General features: G+C 45.4%; 1 protein-coding gene across 1 annotated transcript in view; it reads left to right on the top strand.

The window, feature by feature from the left end:
- LOC141221153 (microtubule-associated serine/threonine-protein kinase 4-like) overlaps positions 1–8,682 on the top strand; it is a 46,095-nt gene extending 37,413 nt beyond the window's left edge. Inside the window, exons 16-17 of the mRNA XM_073666499.1 lie at positions 8,175–8,368; positions 8,635–8,682. Of these exons, the coding sequence (XP_073522600.1) occupies positions 8,175–8,368; positions 8,635–8,682 (242 nt within the window). The remainder of the gene's footprint in view (positions 1–8,174; positions 8,369–8,634) is intronic.
- The last annotated feature ends 12,439 nt before the right edge of the window (positions 8,683–21,121 follow it).

Below are 21,121 nucleotides of genomic sequence, written 5' to 3'. Positions count from 1 at the left end.
CTTTAATGAAGCTTTCAAAAATTTTGCCCACAACGGACGTCAGACTCACCGGCCGATAGTTTCCGGCGTCACTTTTCGCTCCCTTTTTGAATATTGGCACTACATTCGCCTGTCGCCAATCAAGTGGCACAGACCCAGTCTCAACAGAGTCCTTAAATATAAGATATAACGGTCTGTCTATCACATTACTTAGTTCCCTTAGTACCCGTGGGTGTATGCCATCAGGTTCTGGTGATTTGTTTATTTTAATGTTACTGAGGCGTTTCTGTACCCCAGCTTGGGTTAGATTTGTCATACTTAGTGGAGGATTAAGTTTGTCACTTCTCATTTCTCCTGTTATTTCGATTTCCTTTGTGAAAGTTGTCGAAAAAAAATTATTTAATAGATTAGCTTTATCCTCATCTTTCTCTATGATTTTGCCTTCCTCACTTTTTATCGGTCCAATATTATCCGATTTAATCCTTTTACTATTTATATACGTAAAGAACAGTTTGGGATTTGATCTACTTTCCCTAGCAATACGTCTCTCTGTTTCCTCCTTCGCTATTTTTATTTGTTTTTTGCAGGTTCTCGTTTTTTCCTTGTAACACATTAGTGCCTCCTTACTGTTTTCCTGTTTTAATCTCTTAAATGCCTCTTTTTTGCTATTTAACGCCCCTTTTACGTTCTTGTTCAACCATATTGGTTTCCTCTTATTTCTGGCCCTTTTATTCCCATACGGTATATACCTCTCGCACTGAGTATTCAGAATTCTTTTGAAGGTTTCCCATTTACTATTCGTATTCCTTTGATTAAGAACTTTGTCCCAGTCAATAAGATGAAGGCTTTCTTTCAGCTGATCAAACTTCGCCCTCCTAAAGTTTAATGTTTTTGTTGTTCCCTTATTGATAACCCTACTGAAGGGCATTTTGAAGTCGATAATATTATGGTCGCTATTACCTAGGTGCCCCCCTATCTGTACCTCAGTTATTCTATCAGGCCTATTAGTCAATATTAAGTCCAACACGGCCTTCCCTCTCGTTGCTTCCTGCACTAGTTGGGAGAGATAATTATCCTTAATATTTGTCAAGAACCTTTTTCCTTTCTGAGATCTACAGGTTTCTGTTTCCCAGTCAATATCCGGGTAGTTGAAATCCCCCATTACAATCACTTCATTATGTTTTGCTACTTTGTCTATTTGTCCTAATAGCAGATTCTCATTCTCCTCTGTTATATTTGGTGGCTTATAGCAGACCCCCAGTAATATTTTATTATTATTTTTAGTTCCCTCTATCTCTACCCACATGGACTCGACCCCCTCTTCTCCCTCTCCTATATCTTCCCTTAGTCTGGGTTTTAGACATGACTTTACATATAAGCAGACTCCTCCGCCTTTCCCCTGTTTCCGGTCCCTTCTAAATAAACTATAATCTAATAAATTTACCGCCCAGTCGTAGCTATCGTCTAGCCAAGTCTCTGTTATACCTACGATGTCATACCTCTCCTCCGATATAAGCGCCTGCAGCTCATCCGCCTTATTGGTCAGGCTTCTTGCGTTGGTCAGCATGCAAGATAAAACTTTGGGGTTATTTAGCATCCTATTCTTCTCTAACGATCTAACTGTACTATCCCCACCCCCCTCTCCACCCTCATTATATTCACTTCTCCCCTTCCCCCTTGCTTGCCTCACATTTCACCTATTTCCTTGGTTTCCATTTTGCCAAGACGTCTCTTCACAATGCTCCACAAATTTTCTATAGGATTTAAGTCTGGTGAATTGCCAGGCCAGTCCAGCACTTTTACTTTATTTTCTTCCAGGAATTTCTTCACACACTTGGAATTGTGGCATGGAGAAAAAGTACACTAAACCACTCCTCACAGAAACAAGCTCTCAACTGAAGCTGAGGGGGCAGCTAGCTGTTATTTTCTGACTAAAACCAGTCAAACCACATTTTGTTACTCACGGTTGTACACTCACACCTGTTCAAAAAAGTTAAAACTGGTTTGAATCACTGACTGGTAACCAACTTATGATTTTACTTAAAAAATGCTTTGTCCCAATTAATTTGCACAGCACTGTATATAATCTGTAATATTATACTTATCAAGAAAGGCATCCATGCCCTTCTTAAATGTTAGTAGTGAATCCCTCATTACAACATCATGCGGCAGAGAGTTCCATAGTCTCACTGCTCTTACAGTAAAGAATCCGCGTCTGTGATTATGATTAAACCAGGGGCGGAACTACCGCCCGTGCAGCCGGTTCATTGAACGGGGGCCCCGAGGGAGAGGGGGCCCCTCCAGCAGGGCCGCCATCAGGGCATGACTGTCCTGACTCCAGTATGGGGCCCGGCCGGTAGGGGCCCCCTCGGAGCCCCGTTGGGGCCCCCCCTCTTGTGCGTCTCTCTCCTCATGGGGCCCCCGGCCCCATGCTAAGCGCCGGGTCCGGGTCGTCTCAGCGCTGCGCTGCGATGCTGCGGCAGCGCCTTCATGATTCCCCTGACTTCCGGTCATGTGACGGCGCCGTCACATGGCCGGAAGTCAGGAGAACCTGGTGTCAGCGATTTGGACGAGCGCCAGGATTCTGCAGGGATCGCATGGGGGTAAGTATAACAAGTTTTATTTTTTTTAAATACAATTAACTAGGAGTGGGGGGGATGAGAGATGCACTATGGGGGGGGGATGAGAGATGCACTATGGGGGGGGATGAGAGATGCACTATGGGGGGGGGATGAGAGATGCACTATGGGGGGGGGATGAGAGATGCACTATGGGGGGGGGGATGAGAGATGCACTATGGGGGGGGGGATGAGAGATGCACTATGGGGGGGGGATGAGAGATGCACTATGGGGGGGGGGATGAGAGATGCACTATGGGGGGGGGATGAGAGATGCACTATGGGGGGGGATGAGAGATGCACTATGGGGGGGGATGAGAGATGCACTATGGGGGGGGATGAGAGATGCACTATGGGGGGGGGATGAGAGATGCACTATGGGGGGGGGATGAGAGATGCACTATGGGGGGGGATGAGAGATGCACTATGGGGGGGGGATGAGAGATGCACTATGGGGGGAGATGAGAGATGCACTATGGGGGGAGATGAGAGATGCACTATGGGGGGAGATGAGAGATGCACTATGGGGGGAGATGAGAGATGCACTATGGGGGGAGATGAGAGATGCACTATGGGGGGAGATGAGAGATGCACTATGGGGGGGGATGAGAGATGCACTATGGTGGGGGGGGTGAGAGATGCACTATGGGGGGGGATGAGAGATGCACTATGGGGGGAGATGAGAGATGCACTATGGTGGGGGGGTGAGAGATGCACTATGGTGGGGGGGGTGAGAGATGCACTATGGGGGGGGATGAGAGATGCACTATGGGGGGAGATGAGAGATGCACTATGGGGGGAGATGAGAGATGCACTATGGGGGGGGATGAGAGATGCACTATGGTGGGGGGGATGAGAGATGCACTATGGTGGGGGGGATGAGAGATGCACTATGGTGGGGGGATGAGAGATGCATTATGGTGGGGGGGATGAGAGATGCACTATGGTGGGAGGGGATGAGAGATGCACTATGGTGGGAGGGGATGAGAGATGCACTATGGTGGGAGGGGATGAGAGATGCACTATGGTGGGGGGGGGATGAGAGATGCACTATGGGGGGGGTGAGAGATGGACTACGGTGGGGGGATGAGAGATGCACTATGGTGGGGGGATGAGAGATGCACTATGGGGGGAGATGAGAGATGCACATGTGGGGGGGGAGATGAGGGATGCACTATGGTGGGGGGGTGAGAGATGCACTATGGTGGGGGGGGATGAGAGATGCACTATGGTGGGGGGGTGAGAGATGCACTATGGGGGGGATGAGAGATGCACTATGGTGGGGGGGATGAGAGATGCACTATGGTGGGGGGGATGAGAGATGCACTATGGTGGGGGGGATGAGAGATGCACTATGGGGGGGGATGAGAGATGCACTATGGGGGGGGATGAGAGATGCACTATGGGGGGGGGTGAGAGATGCACATGGGGGGATGAGAGATGCACATGGGGGGGGTGAGAGATGCACATGGGGGGGATGAGAGATGCACATGGGGGGGATGAGAGATGCACATGGGGGGGATGAGAGATGCACATGGGGGGATGAGAGATGCACATGGGGGGATGAAAGATGCACGGGGGGGTGAAAGATGCACGGGGGGGGTGAGAGATGCACGGGGGGGGTGAGAGATGCACGGTGGGGTGAGATGCACGGTGGGGTGAGCTGCACATGGGGGGGTTATGTTTACATAACTTTGTTGCCTTATGAAGAGCAGGGGGGGGCCCCCAAAAATTTCTTGCACAGGGGCCCACTACAGTCTGTGTCCGCCCCTGGATTAAACCTTCTTTCCTCCAGACGTAGAAGATGCCCCCTTGTCCCCGTCTCAGGCCTCAGAGTAAAAAGATCAGTAGAAAGGTCTTTGTACTGTCCCCTCATATACTTGTACATAGTAATAAGATCACCCCTAAGCCTTCGTTTTTCCAAACTAAATAACCCCGAGTGAAATTGATAAGAATGTGTGAGTGATATGCGAATGTACTTGAGAAACACTTACTAGAAAGTCACTGGATCTCTGTTTTGTCTTTCTCCAAGAGCTTCTTGGTCCTGACACATGTTCCATTGATCAAAGCATGAGAGAAGTTCCTGCAGACAAACCCTGAAAAACATAATGCGAGTCAGTTCTGACCAGATTGTCATCTACTTTTCTCAGAACGTCTACTTCTACTTCTCTTAACGTGAGAAAATGGCTGTGGATTTTTAACATTTCTTTTACTTTGTTAGTCCCCTTAGGCAACTTGAAACTGAACGTTAGATCACTTGTCTATATTCAAAAGTACTTTTGCATTGCTACATATAAAATCACTATTGCCTGTGAAGCCCAACCTCAGAATGACAGTGGCATGTGAAGAGAACCTATTATGTCCATGTCCTCAAACACTATTGACGCGCCCACTGGGCAGCGGGGTACTTGCCAACCGGGCCTTGATGGATTTGGGGGATGTCACAGTGGCTGGCCCATTCCGTGACCCAGGGTGGTCAGTCCAAAAATAAAAGGGGGGATAAAAATGTAAACTAAAAAGGGGAAGTAGGGTAGGTTTGTAAATGTTCGTGACGCCACCCGTGGTACCCGGTAATGACTACTGGCGCTGCGACAGTCCTCTGAGGCCGGTGTTCCGGGCAGCTTAGTTGGTGCTAGTCTCCACGGATAGAGTAGGCCTCAGGGCAGTGTAGATGTGATGTAGAGTGGTGGTTGGTGCTGTGCCGCGGTAGAAAGAACAGGCAGAGATAGCGGTTGAAGTCATCTGAGTCTTTATTCACTTTTTATCAGCTCAGAGCTTCTCTCTGCTGTCACACGGCGAGCTGCGGCCGTCAGGGTGGGGCTCAGCACTTTCCAGGTAGTTCAGGAGCACCTGCCAGGACCCCGCTCTAGTGTGTTCCTCTGTTGCTCAACTTCTCCCGCCGTGTGTTCCCCACTGAGTCCCGTACGGGTGCTGCGATGTCCCTATGGGCAGCGTGTAGTTGCCGGACCGACTGGGCGCCCTTTTTGGTGACTTGTGGTGAGGCTGAGGCGTAAGGCCGGGTCCCTCTGGGTAAACTCAGATTAGGGCATACAGGTGGCGACTCCGCTCCGTCCGTATCCCCCTGGGATCCACATAAGCCTCCGGATTCTTCCGACAGAGACGTGAAGTACAAAGTCAGATCGGGGACCGGTTACCCCTCTTCCGGCCGGGTCCCTCTGTCTAGGCCAGAATAAGGTATACAGGTGGTGGCTCCGCTCTGTCCATATCCCCTGGGATCCTTTCGCCTGTGGAGCTTGACTCCTCTGCTCCCCTCCTGGGCCTCCTACTCTCAGGACCCTGACCGAGACAGAGCCTACAGCAACTCTGCCCCGCTCCTCGTCTCGAGGCCTGAGACCGAGGACCGTGGACCCTCAGCTGGCTGCAGCGTTGTGCTGTCTACCGACCAACGACCCACAACCAAAGACAATGATACCAAGATGGCCTCCATATATATATGATCCAGCTAAGTGCTCAAAATAAACGCTTCCTCCACCCTCACTCACTACATGGTTCCCCCTAACTTTGGTTCCCCCCAACTCCTCCAATCCGGCCCGGGGCGGCACTATGGTGCATATAGGCCCCCTTCAGAACTGGAGTGGTGTAGTGTTGAGTGTGTGTTTGGGGTCCTGTGTGGTACTCCATCCTTACCTGGAAGAGGAGATATCACACCCTTAAGTGGGGTGCAATAACTCTGTGGCGACTGAGCCCGCAGGGGCGCCACATTACTGACCTGCAGTGCAGGTTAATAGTATAGAAAGGTGCCCAACTGCTGTACTGAAAGTGCAGCTCATGGGAAAAAAATGGAATTTAAATCATTCCAAGAACCTTTACCGGCCTTCAGTCATACAGGTGTGTACAAAGCGTCTACAATTGCAGCTCATAGCACTGCGAGTGGCTCCTGCAGGCACGTGTGACGCTCACAGTCCTCCCTGGGAAGATGGAGGGGTACTCGGAGCCGGGTCAGATGTTGGGGGATGTAGCCGTGGCCAGGACCCGTTCCGTGCCCAGGGCCGTCACATTAAAAGATTTAATGGGCTTTCAGGGTTGGTGTTAATCGAGTGGTTGTATTGACTACACCACCTGTGGTGCCTGGTGATTCTTCACCAGCTCTGCGTTCAATCCTCTGAAGCGGGATGTAGCGGCAGCAGAAGATGGTGCTACTCCCCACAAGCGGAGCAGGGCCTCAGGGCAGAGAGGACAAGAGGATGGGAACTGTTGTGGAAGATGTTGTGGAGTGTAGTGCGGTGCCGCGTTGCAATAAGAAACCGGAGGCCATAGGGGTAGTGTTCCAAGCTTTACTCACGGTAGAATGCACAGCTGCAAGACTTCTCCCTGCTCCTCACGGCGCGCTGCGGCCACCAGGACCGGGGGTCCAACAACCTCCAGGTAGTTCAGGTGCTTTGGTCAGGACCCCGCACCAGAGTTTTCCTAGACTTTCCCACTAGGTCCTCTCCTGTCCGTTTGTGGTGCGTGTACTAAGGCCGGGTCTCCCTCTGGACTATGCACAGAACAAGGGTACGGGTGGCGACTCCGCTCCGTTACCCGGTGGGATCCACTGAGCGTCCGGGCTTCTCTGACTAAGACTTGTAGTGACAGAGTCAGATATCGGGGGCCGGTACCCCTTTTGCAGCAGGAATCCCTCAGACTAGGCCAGAATAGTGAGGACAGGTGGCGTATACCGCTCAGTCTGCATCCCCCTGGGATCCTTTTGCCTGCGGAGCTTTACTCCTCCGCTCCCCTCCAGGCCTTCTTAAGTAAGGACCTTGACCGGGTAGAGACAGCTGTTAACTCTTGCCCGTTCCTCGACACAAGGCCAGAGTTCGAGGACACACAGGTTCACACAGAAAGCCACGTTCAGCGATGAAGATCACAATCAAAGACCTTGAACTTAAGATGGCTGGCTATTAAATATGAATTTAGTACGTGTAACCTCTAAGTGTATCCTCCACCCTCACCCACTACTAGGTTCCCCCTTACTTTGGTTCCCCCATCTCCACTTATCCCGGCTGGGGCAGCACCCTGGTGCCTTAAAGCCCCCCTACAGGTGGGAGAGATGTAGTGTTGAATGCAGAGGTGGGGTCCTGACAGCTGCACCATCCTTACCTCGAAGGAGAGATACCACACCTCATTAAAGAGATGCAGTACCCCTGTGGCGACCGAACCCTCAGGGGCGCCACACACGCCCTGGCACTTTGACTGACAGCTGGCTCTACAGTTGATGCACTGCATCGCGAGAGGTCAAATTGCTAGGGTGTGCTTACAGCAGCCACTCACATACTCACATGTATGACTGAAAACCGGCGGTTCTTGTGATGAAGTCTATTTCTCTCTTCTCTTCTCTCAAACAATCCTGCTATTACATATAGACGCTCAAAAAAATTAAAATATCTTCTGGTAACAGCCACCTGGGGGGGGGGGCAGCAGCTAAGAGTTTATTTGGATCCAAGGGCCCAAGCTGGGGCTGCCACCCATGTGACTCTTGTGTGACGTGCCCCAATATGGAGTCTACGAAAATCTTTACAAATTCAAATGGTACGAAGCAATATAAGATTGCTCATACCATCACATGTACCACAGTTGGGGTGATCTACTGTGCAAAATGCCCTTGCAACAGAATATATGTAGGCCTTACATCAAGAGAACTCCGAAGAAGAACTAGAGAACGCGTCTTGGATATCAAGGCAGCAAAAGAAACTGACAATGTGGATGAGCTCAAGACATTACCGCGTCACTTTAAGAAGTTTCATAACAGTGACCCTTCTGGTCTCCAGGTGAGTGGTTTTGATAAGGTCTACCCAGGCACTAGAGGAGGTAACTGGAAAAAAATCCTGGCACAGAAGGAGGCAAGGTGGATCACTGTGTTGAACACCTTAACCCCCCATCGTCTCAATGAGACAAATAGTTTTGTTTCATTTCTTTAATATTGTTGGGTGGTTCCTAGTGGAGTGCATTGTATTATGGTCATTTTACTTTTACTTTTATATTAATTGTTTTTATTCGTTTATACTTACGTTTTCTTCTTTCCTTCTCTTCTTAGTTCTTTCGCCTGACGTTTGCTATTTTTCAGAGTTGGTCATCTTCTTGAGCGTCATCATCACCAGTGCATTTGAACCTCTTTTTATATTTTAAAGAATTTAAATATCTTCTAGTAATATATGTATAATGTCATGCATTTATGTGCCCCATGCCTTTTTGTTATATAAATATATTTTTCATCTCATCATATTTTTCACTACATATTCACTAGCACAATTGCACTGTATGGGTCATATTATATGATAGGTGTCACACTATCTAACATATATCATAGATATATAATTTTTTCATATGATATATATTCTCCTATAACATTTTCACGTTATTATCTCATATACTTTCCCTGCTATCCTGTTATTAATTTCCAGGGCAGTTCTCTTGTTAGCTAGCACTCACACACCTTTTATCTTTGCCCATGGTTTTCTTCATGCGTTCCACAGTGGAACACACACTGACTTTTCCTTTCCTAGACACGCTCCTTTTTTCCTTCGTGTTCCACAGTGGAACGCACACTGATCTCTCTTTCCCCGGACATGCCTATTACATCACTTCTGCTATATGCAGTCCACCGTGAGACGCACGCCGACGCCGCCTTCCACGGAGGTGCTGCGCTCCATGGAGACGCGGCTCGCCCGAGGAGGTCACGATCGGCTCACTGCAGCATGGCGCCATGCAAATATATACATTCATAGATGTTCGAAATTGACTGCCCAGTATGGACATTTTTGATTGGCCAAATTCCCTTTAAATACTTTACATTCACATTTCAACATTACATCCTCGTCAAAGCCAGTGGCAAAACGCGCGTTGGATCCGGGAAGTTCTCAGGGGGTCAGTAATAGTTATCATCATTTCATATTGTGTGCTACCTTTTTACCTGTTGTCATGTATGTCACACGTCATTTGCCATGTAATTATTTATTCTGACTATTTTCTGGTTGATAGAGACATTACTGCTAATGTCCACAGCACTGTAAACCAGATTTTTATTTACATCTAGGGTAGTATGGAGCAGTTTACTTTGCACTGAGCACTTTATATTCTCCCTCTACATACCTTACTATTTATTTATAGATTTTTTATACTGCTAATCCAGTGTAGATTATTCACTATGTGACAGCATTTTTGTGGCACACTTGTAATTTATAATAAGTCTACTTTTGTACCCCCTAGCCTGACCGCTCTCTTTTTGTGTTACTTCTTCTCCCTCGTTTTGCACATACGATTCCGCATGCGGGTTGTCAAGCGTTTTTCAAGCGATTTTAGCATCACATGGAAAAGTGCTTGACAACTTGGTCACACTATATAAATCCATGCAACCGGCATGGATTTTATATAGTGTGATCAAGTTAGTTAAAAAAAAAGAATAAAAATGGTAAAAAATAAAAAAACACATTATACTCACCTTCCAATGGCCCCCGGTCTCCTTATCCGATGCGACCCGTCACATGACTAAATGACGTCATGAAAGGTCCTTTTAGACCATCGCGAGCCGCCGGGGAGCCAGGACGCATCACTAAGGAGACCAGGGGCCATCAGAAGGTGAGTATAAGGTTTATTTTTTATTTTAAATTCTTTGTTTTTTAACAGGTTCTATGGTACCCGGGTCTGGAGGAGAGTCATCTTCTCCAGACCCGGGTACCATCCGCACATTGAACTGCATAATATCTGCATGTGTACATGTAGCGATTCAATGCAAGTCAATGGCGGCAAAAACGCCATGCTTGCGCAAAATAATTGGTAGTGCTGCGGATTTTTCCGCAATGATAATAAGCAGCGGAAACCTCCGCAGCATCTGCACAACACATGCGGATTATCATTGGGGAACATTGCAGACCTTCTACCAAGCGTTTAAGCGTTCCTGCGGCGAAATTGCCGCTGCGGAAACGCTTAAAAAACGCATAGTGGGCACACAGCCTTACGCGGTGAAATGAGCTGCATCTGGATCTCGTTCACCTAAAGGGACTGTCAGCACAGAATGACTGTTCAAACTAAGTCCCAACTCTCGGTGCTTCATGACGGGGCCAATCATTTATATACACCTTCCCACCTGCTTGTTTGCCCTCTATCCACACCCTCCTCTTCTTTGATTGACAGCTCTGGCTTCATAGAACCAGAGAAGGAAGGAGACAGAGGTAAAACAAGCAGGTGGGAAGGTGTATATAAAGGACTGGCCCACGCCGTGATCCACGGAGCGCTTGTACTTGGTTTCAACAGTCATTCTGTGCTGACAGTCCCTTTAAAATCAGTGTTTCCCAAACTCCAGTCCTCACGGCCCCCACAGGTCATGTCTTCAGGATTTCCATAGTATTGCACAGGTGAGAGAATTCCTGATTCCTTGATGATACTTTCATCACATGTGTAATACTGAGGAAATCCTGAAAACCTGACCTGTTGGGGGCCATGAGGACTGGAGTTTGGGAAACACTGCTTTAAATGGAGCGGTGCTGCAGTTTTATTATTCAGCAATTAACAATTTCTTAAGCAATGAGAAAATGCAGTCCCTAATGATGTCCTCTGACAATAAGCGGGTCATGTACAGCAGATGCATTGGGTTCTGCATTTCTTGGAGAATGGGATGGGGCAGCTTCTGTCTTCTCAGTGATACAGTCAGGAAGGAGATGCAGCGTGAGACAATCCCTGTCTACATCTTTGATCTGATCATCAATACAGAGGGCTGATTGGTGAAGACAGAGGGAAAGGCTAATAAAATTATTAAAAAAAAACTTAGTTTTTCGGCTGGCACTTCCTCTGGGGTCAGTATGCCAACCTCATTGACTTCATAGCACTTGCCAGAGTGGGCAGACACGATTTTATTGCCTTTACACACGTCACCTCCACACAGGGCGATGCTGCTACGACGCCTCTGTAGTGATCAAACGTGGAGTCAAACAGCAGGGCTTTAAGAGGGCTGCCCTTTTCAATCTTGGGACTAAAACACAAAAATAAGACATCCTGTTAAGGGGGATAAAGGTAAGTAACAGCGTTCAGTGCAGAGTGATGAATTCCAAAAGACAAAGTTTATTCCGCCATCACATAACGTTTCGACCTGTTATAGGTCTTTATCAAGTATATACAAAGACATACAGGGATACTGATCCCCTTTAAGGAAAATCAGTGGCCAGAACCCTTTAAATTCCCCTTAAATGGTCCAAAACTGAAACTGTGGGAACAATATAATCCACTTAGGGTTCAGCAAACTTACAGTCAAGGGTTTGATAAAATTATCTACACCCTTGTGTCTCCAGAAAGCATAGCGTACGTTCACGTGCTGAAAATGCCGACCAGTGCTGGAGTGAGCAGAGGTCCGCAGCTTGTGACACTCCTGCTGTAGTGAAACTACAGGTCCCAGCAGACTGACGGTCTCTCATCAAGTTATGCTGGGAGCCGCAGGTGCACAAATAGTGCTAGAGGATCCATGTCAGAAATATGAGGCTGCCACTAGGGTTTCTCCCACAAATATGTAATTGGACGTGGAGCAGATCTGCACGTGGATGAGCCATATTCTCTATCTGTGAACATACTACTCCTTCACTCAGATTCTAAGTGGTTCTGCAGCGCATCTGTGCAGAGCAAGCTGTCAATCAAAATCCAGGCCGGGTTTACAGCCGTCGCCCCTGATATAGCGAGCGGTGCTGTGATCCAAGACTGTAGCCGCTCCGTGCACAACGATGAGTGAAGGCCGGCGGCTGCAGGGAGGAAAGAAGTTAATTTTCTCCCGGTACCTACACTATCAATAAGGCGGCCGGGCAGCATTGTAACAATATTTATCTGCAGATTAACCCTATACCTGCAGGTACATAGCATTTTCCAAGGTGACAGGTTCCCTTTAATAAAGAGAAGATGGATAGAGCCGCATTAGTCCGTACTCACGGTGGAAGCCTCCTGACAACTTCTTGAAGAACACTTTCCACATTTGTTCCAAGCTTCCCCGACATCTAATAGAAATAAACAGAGAAATTAATTTCTTAATACAGTTTAGAACTCGGCTACAACGAATCAGAAGAAATGAAACCTGTTTGAAGCTGACAAGCAATCAAGCCCCTCCGTAAGCCACACAGAACATGGCTACTTATGTCATCTGCAGGTGATTAAAGGAACCTGTCATGCTGAAATGGTATAAGATCTGTAGGGGGTGTTGTAGAGCAGAGAAGTTGATCAGACTGATAGACATATCTGTGGGAAGAGAGTCAGCAAAACTGGCATTTTATGCAGTGAAAAGTCCTGCCGTATGTACACTAGTCCAGTGGGCGGTCCTACTAAGTGATTGACAGTTCCCTGTATGACCATGCAGGCAAAGATAGCTGTCAATCACTAGTAGGACCGCCCACTGGACTCATCTGTACAAACAGCAGGATTCCACTGAATAAATTGATACAGGAAAAACATCTATCTTTGTACCGTATTAGCCAGTAGATAGAAGAGTATTTAGATTTGAGAGTCCTCAGTGGTTGATACCATCTTTTCCGTTAGCCATTAAAAGGTATCAACCACTGAGGACTCTCAAATCTAATGAATAAATTACAATTTATACTGAATCTTCTCCCACAAACTTATATATCATTCTGCTCAGTTTCTCATGGATAAAACCTGTACATCTGAATGGGGCTTTAATGTTGTTATTACAATCATGTAACCGCAGATCACAAAATCTTTCATATGATCATTTTTTTAACACCTAAAACCCCAATGGATATTTATGTTTACTAAAGGATTCCTTTCCCATTCTTCTGACAGCTCTTCTTTAGGTATGGACACAGACCGGCATCCGGCATAAAGACATCTGGAGACTTTTCCTTTTTCGGTGATATTGGATAATCTTCTTCATTTCTAACGCTTTAAATCTTTCAAATTCTTTCTGAAAAATGTATCATAAAGGGACTTTCTCAGGTCAGTTTTGCTTGTGGTTGTGTTACCATTATTTGTGCCAAATGTATCAAAGTGTTGCACGATGTTTGATAAATGTTTATGTAGCACTTCCATCTATCTTTATTTATTATACTCACTTATATAGCGCCATTAATTTCACAGCACTTAACAGACATTATCATCACTGCCCCCATCGGGGCTCACAATCTACATTCCCTATCAGTATGTCTTTGGAGTGTGGGAGAAAACCGGAGAACCCGGAGGAAACCCACACAAACACAGGGAGAACATACAAACTTCTTGCAGATGTCGTCCTTGGTGGGATTTGAACCCAGGACCCCAGTGCTGCAAAACAACAATGCTAACCACTGAGCCACCGTGTATCTTTATCCACTTTTAACGTCACCCGTCGTTCTTAGACCTGTGTAGCTTACCAAGCCCAATTTCTAAAAGTTGCAAGAGTGCTGTAAAATAGGAAGCTGCACATTTTTGCGCAAAAATGATGCGTCACAAAAGTTTTTTTTTTTAACACCAAAAATTGATGTCAATTCCTCGCTACATTGCCCCTTTTCCAGCCACATTTTGTAGAAAAAAATAAAAAGACAAGGTACAGACAGCGGAGTTAAATTTGCCTACAGGAATGATTTTGATCTGGAGTGCATCGTACCCGGATACAGTCACTAGCGGGAACGTCAAACATCTTCTCAATTTGTTTCTCCACCCTTTCCGGATCTGCATTCTTCAAGTCTATCTAAAAGCAAAAGTATAAATACTAATTATTTATCAAAGCTGGACAACATCTAGAAACCATAGAATAAAACTGGGTTAAAATATAGTGTGAACAAGAGTTTAGGGAGAGATGTACAACTGGCACTGGCCTATAAAAGGGATTGTGTAATCGCACAAAACTAGCAAAAATGTAAAGTGCCTGGAAAACAAGGAACGTGCAATTTACCTCTTAGTAAAATCCTATGCTTTCTCAAGATCAGAGGAATTTTAATTTCATATTTTTTTTTAATCAAATCATTTTTATTGAAAAACTCCAACTACAAATATTCCATCTTTCAAGTAACATACATGACATAGTAATTCCATAGTAAAAATATGAACAAAGTATCTGAACTTCAATTCCCATAACCCACCCTAAACCCAAATCCCAACACTCCAGAGAGAACCATTTTCAGGGCAGTTCTAGAATAACGGACTATAGCATTCGTAGAAGGGGAAGAAGATAAAAAAGTGACTAACAAAGGGGTAGCAGCGTTTTAATGTTATCATTTACTGCTTGATGCCTGAGCCGGGGAGTGCACGCTGAAAACTGTTGCAGGCTGCTGTAATCACAGGACACAAGCAAACAGCATGGCATTTCCTATCAGCAGGGAGGAAGTAAAGGGAACAGTAATGAAAGTCTCCTCCTACTCCGCTCCATATTGAAATGAACAGTGTGCATCCTACAAATGAGATGCACACAGCAAACAATTGATTTTCCATACATAGGTTTTGAGTTGACCACTGGATATACACATGTGTATCACTAATTACCAGAACTGGAAATCGAAAAAAAAGACGAGCAAGTTTGGGGTGAATCCAGCCTTCATTACTGCACAGCCGCTCAGAGGGATCGGTACTAGGAACAGCAGGAGTGCCGGCGATGGTCACAGATTTACCTGCTGCGGGACTGAAGGAGTCTGATCGCGCTCGGCTCGAAGCTTTTTACCTGGTTTACGATAGGAATAATTGAAAGCTGTGCTTCAAAGGCCAGGAAGAAGTTTGCCACCATCTATTAGAAAATAGACAAACTTAGGATAGAAACAATATGAACATATACCCTGCTATAAGTAAGTAAAAAGCAATAGGAAATATATATAATATAGGGTACTTAGTAAACATGGTTTTTGATTTAAAAAAAAAAAGCCATCCCACCAGCACCAAGGTGTACCCAGTCAGTTATGTCAAGTATATAATAAAATACACTTTAGTACAATATTAGTATCTTGTCCCTTTAAATCTGCAGCTACTTCAGTCACCATGGTAACTGCATTTATACTCAGCCAATAGGATTGCTCGGTTTGAATTAGAAGAAAAAAAAAAAAAGTCCTATATGGTCAGTTTGTTCCATCTCATCTGAGTGTGAAGACAGACACCTGCGATCAGCGAGATTATAGGTATAAGACGTGATATAATATAACGGACGGAGCCACATCCCATCACACGCACTCAGCGACCACAACTGACAGGAATCAGCACATTTATCAGAGGAGAAGTCATTATTCCCCAACACATGATAAGTGACAACTTCTAGATCTGCTGGGAACCCAACTAATCCCTGCTAGACCCTCCCCGGACCACCGCTCCATTCATTCTCTATGCAGGAGAAAGCTGAGTACAGCGCCCCCCATAGAGAATGAACGGACCGGCGGTTGAACATTTGCACTTCGCTCACTTCTATCTATAAGTGCTGTTCTGCTGATTGGGTCATAGCGGCCAAACCCACCGATCTAAGAGTCATCACCTATCCAGAGATCAGTGAGAACTTCTTCCAACTAGACATCCCCTTTAATTGAAGAGATCACATATCTAACAGCCAATCCTATTCATTCCCAATCTTCCCTGTGCCCAGTAATGCCCCTGGGTATATCGCCAATATGAGCCAATCACCAAACCCTCTGCTGACTGTTCCCCATGTTTTATAGATTTTGGATCCGTTTCTACAAGACAAGATCTCAGCGGCCACCATGGGGATGGGTTACTCTGCCAGCGATGGAGCAGGTAGTATCCACCAGCCTGTGATATCTCACCTTCCTCCATATTCTGCTCTTACATGCGTTTCTTCAGCTTTACCCCTTCCCAACAGAACCACTTTTTCCAAGGGCTATAACTTTTTCATGTCTGTCCACATAGTGTGAGGTCTTGTTATTTTGCAGGACGAGCGGTACTTATAAATCCCACCATTCATTTACCACATAGTACTAGAAAACGGGAAAAAAAGTCCAAGTGCAGTAAAAGTGCGAGGAAAAAAAAAGCCTGACCCTGTTTATCTGGGAAGGGTTTTAACGGCGTACATAGTGTGGTGAAAATGACCTGGTAATAGGATCCTACTCCTCAGTGTGATCACAGCAAGACCAAACTTCTCCAATAGTTTTGGCAAAAGAAAAAAACTTTTTTTTATGGTGTCACCATTTTTTCTGAGACCCGTAACATTTTCGTTTTTCGGGTTGATGGAGCTGTGTGGGGGCTTATTTTTTGAAGGGCAAGAGGACTTTATTGATAACATTTTGGGACACATATGACATGGTCATCGTTTCTTACAGGGTTTTCTGCAGTATTGTGGCGAACGAAAATAATGTAATTTTGTCTTTTTGAATTTTTTTCTGTGTTCACTGATCGTTTGTTTTTTATATTTGGATAGATTATATTTCTCTGAAAGAGACCATACCACAAATGTGTATATTTTTATTATCTTTATTTTTAGTGGGAGGTGAGTTGAACGTGTGGGGTTTTAATATTTTACACTTTTTTTTTTTCTTTTTTTTTTAATTTTCACTGCATTTGTATACATTATCTGATTGCTTGTGCTATATACAGCGATACCACAGTAATGCTCCATATAGCAAAATCACGGTCTTCTTTACAGCCCAAATGAAGCTTTATGATGACAGGCACGGAGGCTTCAGCAGACCCCCGGATGTCATAGCAGTCCATCTGCGGCCTGTGATCGCGTCACAGGAGCGCCGGTGAGCGCATGGAACGATGCGTCCCAATGCCGGCGCGCTGTTAATGCTGCTGTTAGAGATTGACAGCAGCACTGAACAGGTTAACAGCGGTGGGCAGATCTTCGCTCCACTCGCAGCCCTTAGAGGCAGGTCCTGGTTGTTTGTCACAGCCATTATCTGCCATGTACGGGGCGAGCTGACTCTGCTCCATACACCCGCTACTGACTTATACCAGACATGTACGGCAGATGTTGGTAAGGAGTTAAAGCGGTTGTCCTGCTTTGCGGCCATTTGTTTTTTTTACTTTAATGCAAGTATTTGGGGCTAAAATTGATTTCCGTTATTGAGTTTCATTAAAAATGTTGCCTTCTGTAGCATCTGTGCTGCACTGTCTATTCCTGGCTGCAAAATGAGCTAACTGAGAATCTATCAGTGAGCTCCTTCTGACAGTCTTAAGGGAGAGTTTGTAGATCTTTCATCTGTTTTTTTTCCTGAGTGCCTTTTAGCTGATCTATGCCCAAAAAAACCATGAAACTTGAATGTGCAGGGAAGCAATAAGTCTGTAATGCCAGTGAAAAACACTTAATGAAACCTAAATGTAAAAAATTACTTTTAGTAGTAAATACATGGACATAAGAAAATACACACTGCTCAAAAAAATAAAGGGAACACTTAAACAACAGAATATAACTCCAAGTAAATCAAACTTCTGTGAAATCAAACTGTCCACTTAGGAAGCAACACTGATTGACAATCAATTTCACATGCTGTTGTGCAAATGGAATAGAGAATAGATGGAAATTATTGGCAATTATCAAGACACCCTCAATAAAGGAGTGGTTCTGCAGGTGGGGACCACAGACCACATCTCAGTACCAATGCTTTCTGGCTGATGTTTTGGTCAATTTTAAATGTTGGCTGTGCTTCCACACTCGTGGTAGCATGAGAAGGACTACACAACCCACAGAAGTTGCTCAGGTAGTGCAGCTCATCCAGGATGGCACATCAATGCGAGCTGTGGCAAGGAGGTTTTCTGTGTCTGTCAGCGTAGTGTCCAGAGGCTGGAGGCGCTACCAGGAGACAGGCCAGTACATCAGGAGGGGGCCGTCGGAGGGCAACAACCCAGCAGCAGGACCGCTACCCCAGCCTTTGTGCAAGGAGGAACAGGAGGAGCACTGCCAGAGCCCTGCAAAATGACCTCCAGCAGGCCACAAATGAGCATATGTCTGCACAAACGTTTAGAAACCGACTCCATGAGGGTGGTATGAGGGCCCAACGTTCACAGATGGGAGTTGTGCTCACAACCCAACACCGTGCAGGACGCTTGGCATTTGCCACAGAACACCAGGATTGGCAAAGTCGCCACTGGCTCCCTGTGCTCTTCACAGATGAAAGCAGGGTCACACTGAGCGGGATGAGGTCAGTAGTGGCGCTCTGTCAGTTGAGGATTGCTCCTAATATCTGGTTGCGTTTCCTGAAAAGAGGACAGAAGAGGACAGAAGAGGACAGAAGAGGACAGAAGAGGACAGAAGAATCGATCCTACAATATAAAGGAAGAAGCAGAACAACATCCGCCATTACATCAACCGGTATTTGAGAGGAAAGAGGAACACCATGTGGACCATCCTACTGAGACCTCTCTGCCGATAACATCATACGGCAATACCGGCTGGTAAGTAGAAATCCACCAAAGTAATAATCGCAGGATAGTAGTTATATAGTGGTAGTATATCAGTATTAGTGTAATTTGAGTAATAATACTAGTGATAATAGTAAGAAAGTAATAGAATAACAGTAGTAATAGTAGTAGGTAGAATAGTAGTGTGATCCAGGGTTCTAGGACTGATCGCCTTTTCTCGGGGTCAAGAAGGAATTTTTCCGCTGTGACACAAATTGGCTGAAGGTGTCCTGAGGTTTTTGCCTTCTTTTGGATCAACACTGTAGGTATAGGGTAGTATTAGTAGTAATAGGAAAGAAGAATAATACTGTAATAAGATAGCAGGATAATAATAATATAAACTAGTTATATCTATAGAAAGAACAAAGAGTAAATAAAAATAATTATAGGCATAGTTCAATCAATACTGTAATATTAAATAGTTATAGAAAAGTTAGAGTAGTACTTTAATAAGAAAGCAGGACATAAGACAAAATGTATAAAAAAATATATATTAAAAACTGTAGCAGTACATTTAGTACAGTAATAGTAATTACATAACTAGTAACATAATTAGGTTTGATCCAGGGTTCTAGGACTGATCGCCTTTTCTCGGGGTCAAGAAGGAATTTTTCCCTGTGACACAAATTGGCTGAAGGTGTCCTGGGGTTTTTGCCTTCTTCTGGATCAACACTGTAGGTATAGGGCAGTATTAGCAGTGATAGGAAAGAAGAATAATACTGTAATAAGATAGCACAATGTTAATAATAACCATATCAAATAGTTAGATTTATAAAAACAAATTAAAATAACTCCAGTAGTACAATAATTAGCGTAATATTATATAACTTGTAATAATATTATTAGGTTTGATCCAGGGTCCTAGGACTGATCGCCTTTTCCAGGGGTCAAGAAGGAATTTTTTCCCCTATGAAACAAATTGGCGTTAGGTGTCCTGGGGTTTTTGCCTACTTCTGGATTAACAGCTTTAGGCATAGGGATTTTAGTAATACCATTATTAGAATCACAAGTATAATAAAAAAATTTGAATTAAATTTTTTTAATTAGTGTTATAACAGTTACAATTAATTGCATTATTGCAATAATAATAAATAGTAAAAATGGTGGTAATAATAATACAAAAAACTAGTCCCAGTTACTAAGTTAGTGTAGTGTTAGTGTAGGGACCCATCTGAAGAGGTCGCCTTGACGTTGGCAGATGGGCTCGCACAATTTGCTCAAAATGTGCGCTAAGAACCTCATATTTCTATGTACAGATCTAGCAGTAATACCATTCAGGAGATAGATATCTGTGTACACACATTTTGTTATATAATTTTGTGCAGTACACAGGGCAGGTATACAGGTACAGGGCGAGAGTGTTATAATATCACTGTAACTCGGCCTTAAGGATAAAATGCTGACAACTACAGATCCTGGAAACACATCCGAAACTAGACCTTGTTAGTAACTGGTTCCCAGCTAGTGGTGAATATGTACAGGGCAGTCTGGTACCAAGACCAGCTCTATAGGACACATTATCATCAGGCAGGTCCTGTCAGGGCTCTTACAAGATCTGCGGCAGAAGTGTGGCTGTATAACATAGTCCTGCTCCTGCCTCAGCCACCGACAGTGGAGCCAACCCTGATCCTGGCAGTTTAATCCACTGTATGACACAGTAGGGGGCTTCCACAGCATTTAGGCACTTTAGACAGGAGAGGGAGGCGCGATCATGGTGCCGATGAGTTTCTATGGCAGCCGAGATCTAACAATGGACCCCATGACGGCCATCTTATTGCTCCTATTAGAACCCGGCTGAGGAAAGGTCTATGAGGACACCGGACAGACTTATGTCGCCTGCTCTACACATATTAGAAATGCCTAGGGCTGATTAGTTTGCCATTTGTAAATCTGATCCAGCAGTGGTGGGCTACCACTGACATGATCAGGGCTATTGAGCTCCTAGATTGGGCAGAGGAGCTCAGTCTTCAGCAGGAGCTGGCCGAGGAGAGCGGAGCAACTTGCATGGGGCAGCTGCACAAGAAGTAACTCAAAAGGTGGAAATTTACCCGGAGACGCGGTGCCCGGGCTGTGATCTGCTGTGCAGGCTGCATAGTCGATGCCTCCTAGGACCCGAACTTCACCCCTAACAGGCACAGCAGAGCTCGGACCGACAGAAGTTCTTTTGCATTGGAGGAGAGACCATTTTCGATATCTGACCAGGTCCCCTGGGCTCCCCACCCTCTGGG

This window comes from Phyllobates terribilis, unplaced genomic scaffold, assembly GCF_046119375.1.
Source record: "Phyllobates terribilis strain yellow unplaced genomic scaffold, ASM4611937v1 Scaffold_323__1_contigs__length_2155407, whole genome shotgun sequence".
Classification (NCBI taxonomy): Eukaryota; Metazoa; Chordata; class Amphibia; order Anura; family Dendrobatidae; genus Phyllobates; species Phyllobates terribilis.
The sequence above is the reverse complement of the archived record's forward strand: the minus strand, read 5'-3'. Positions and strand labels throughout refer to the sequence as shown.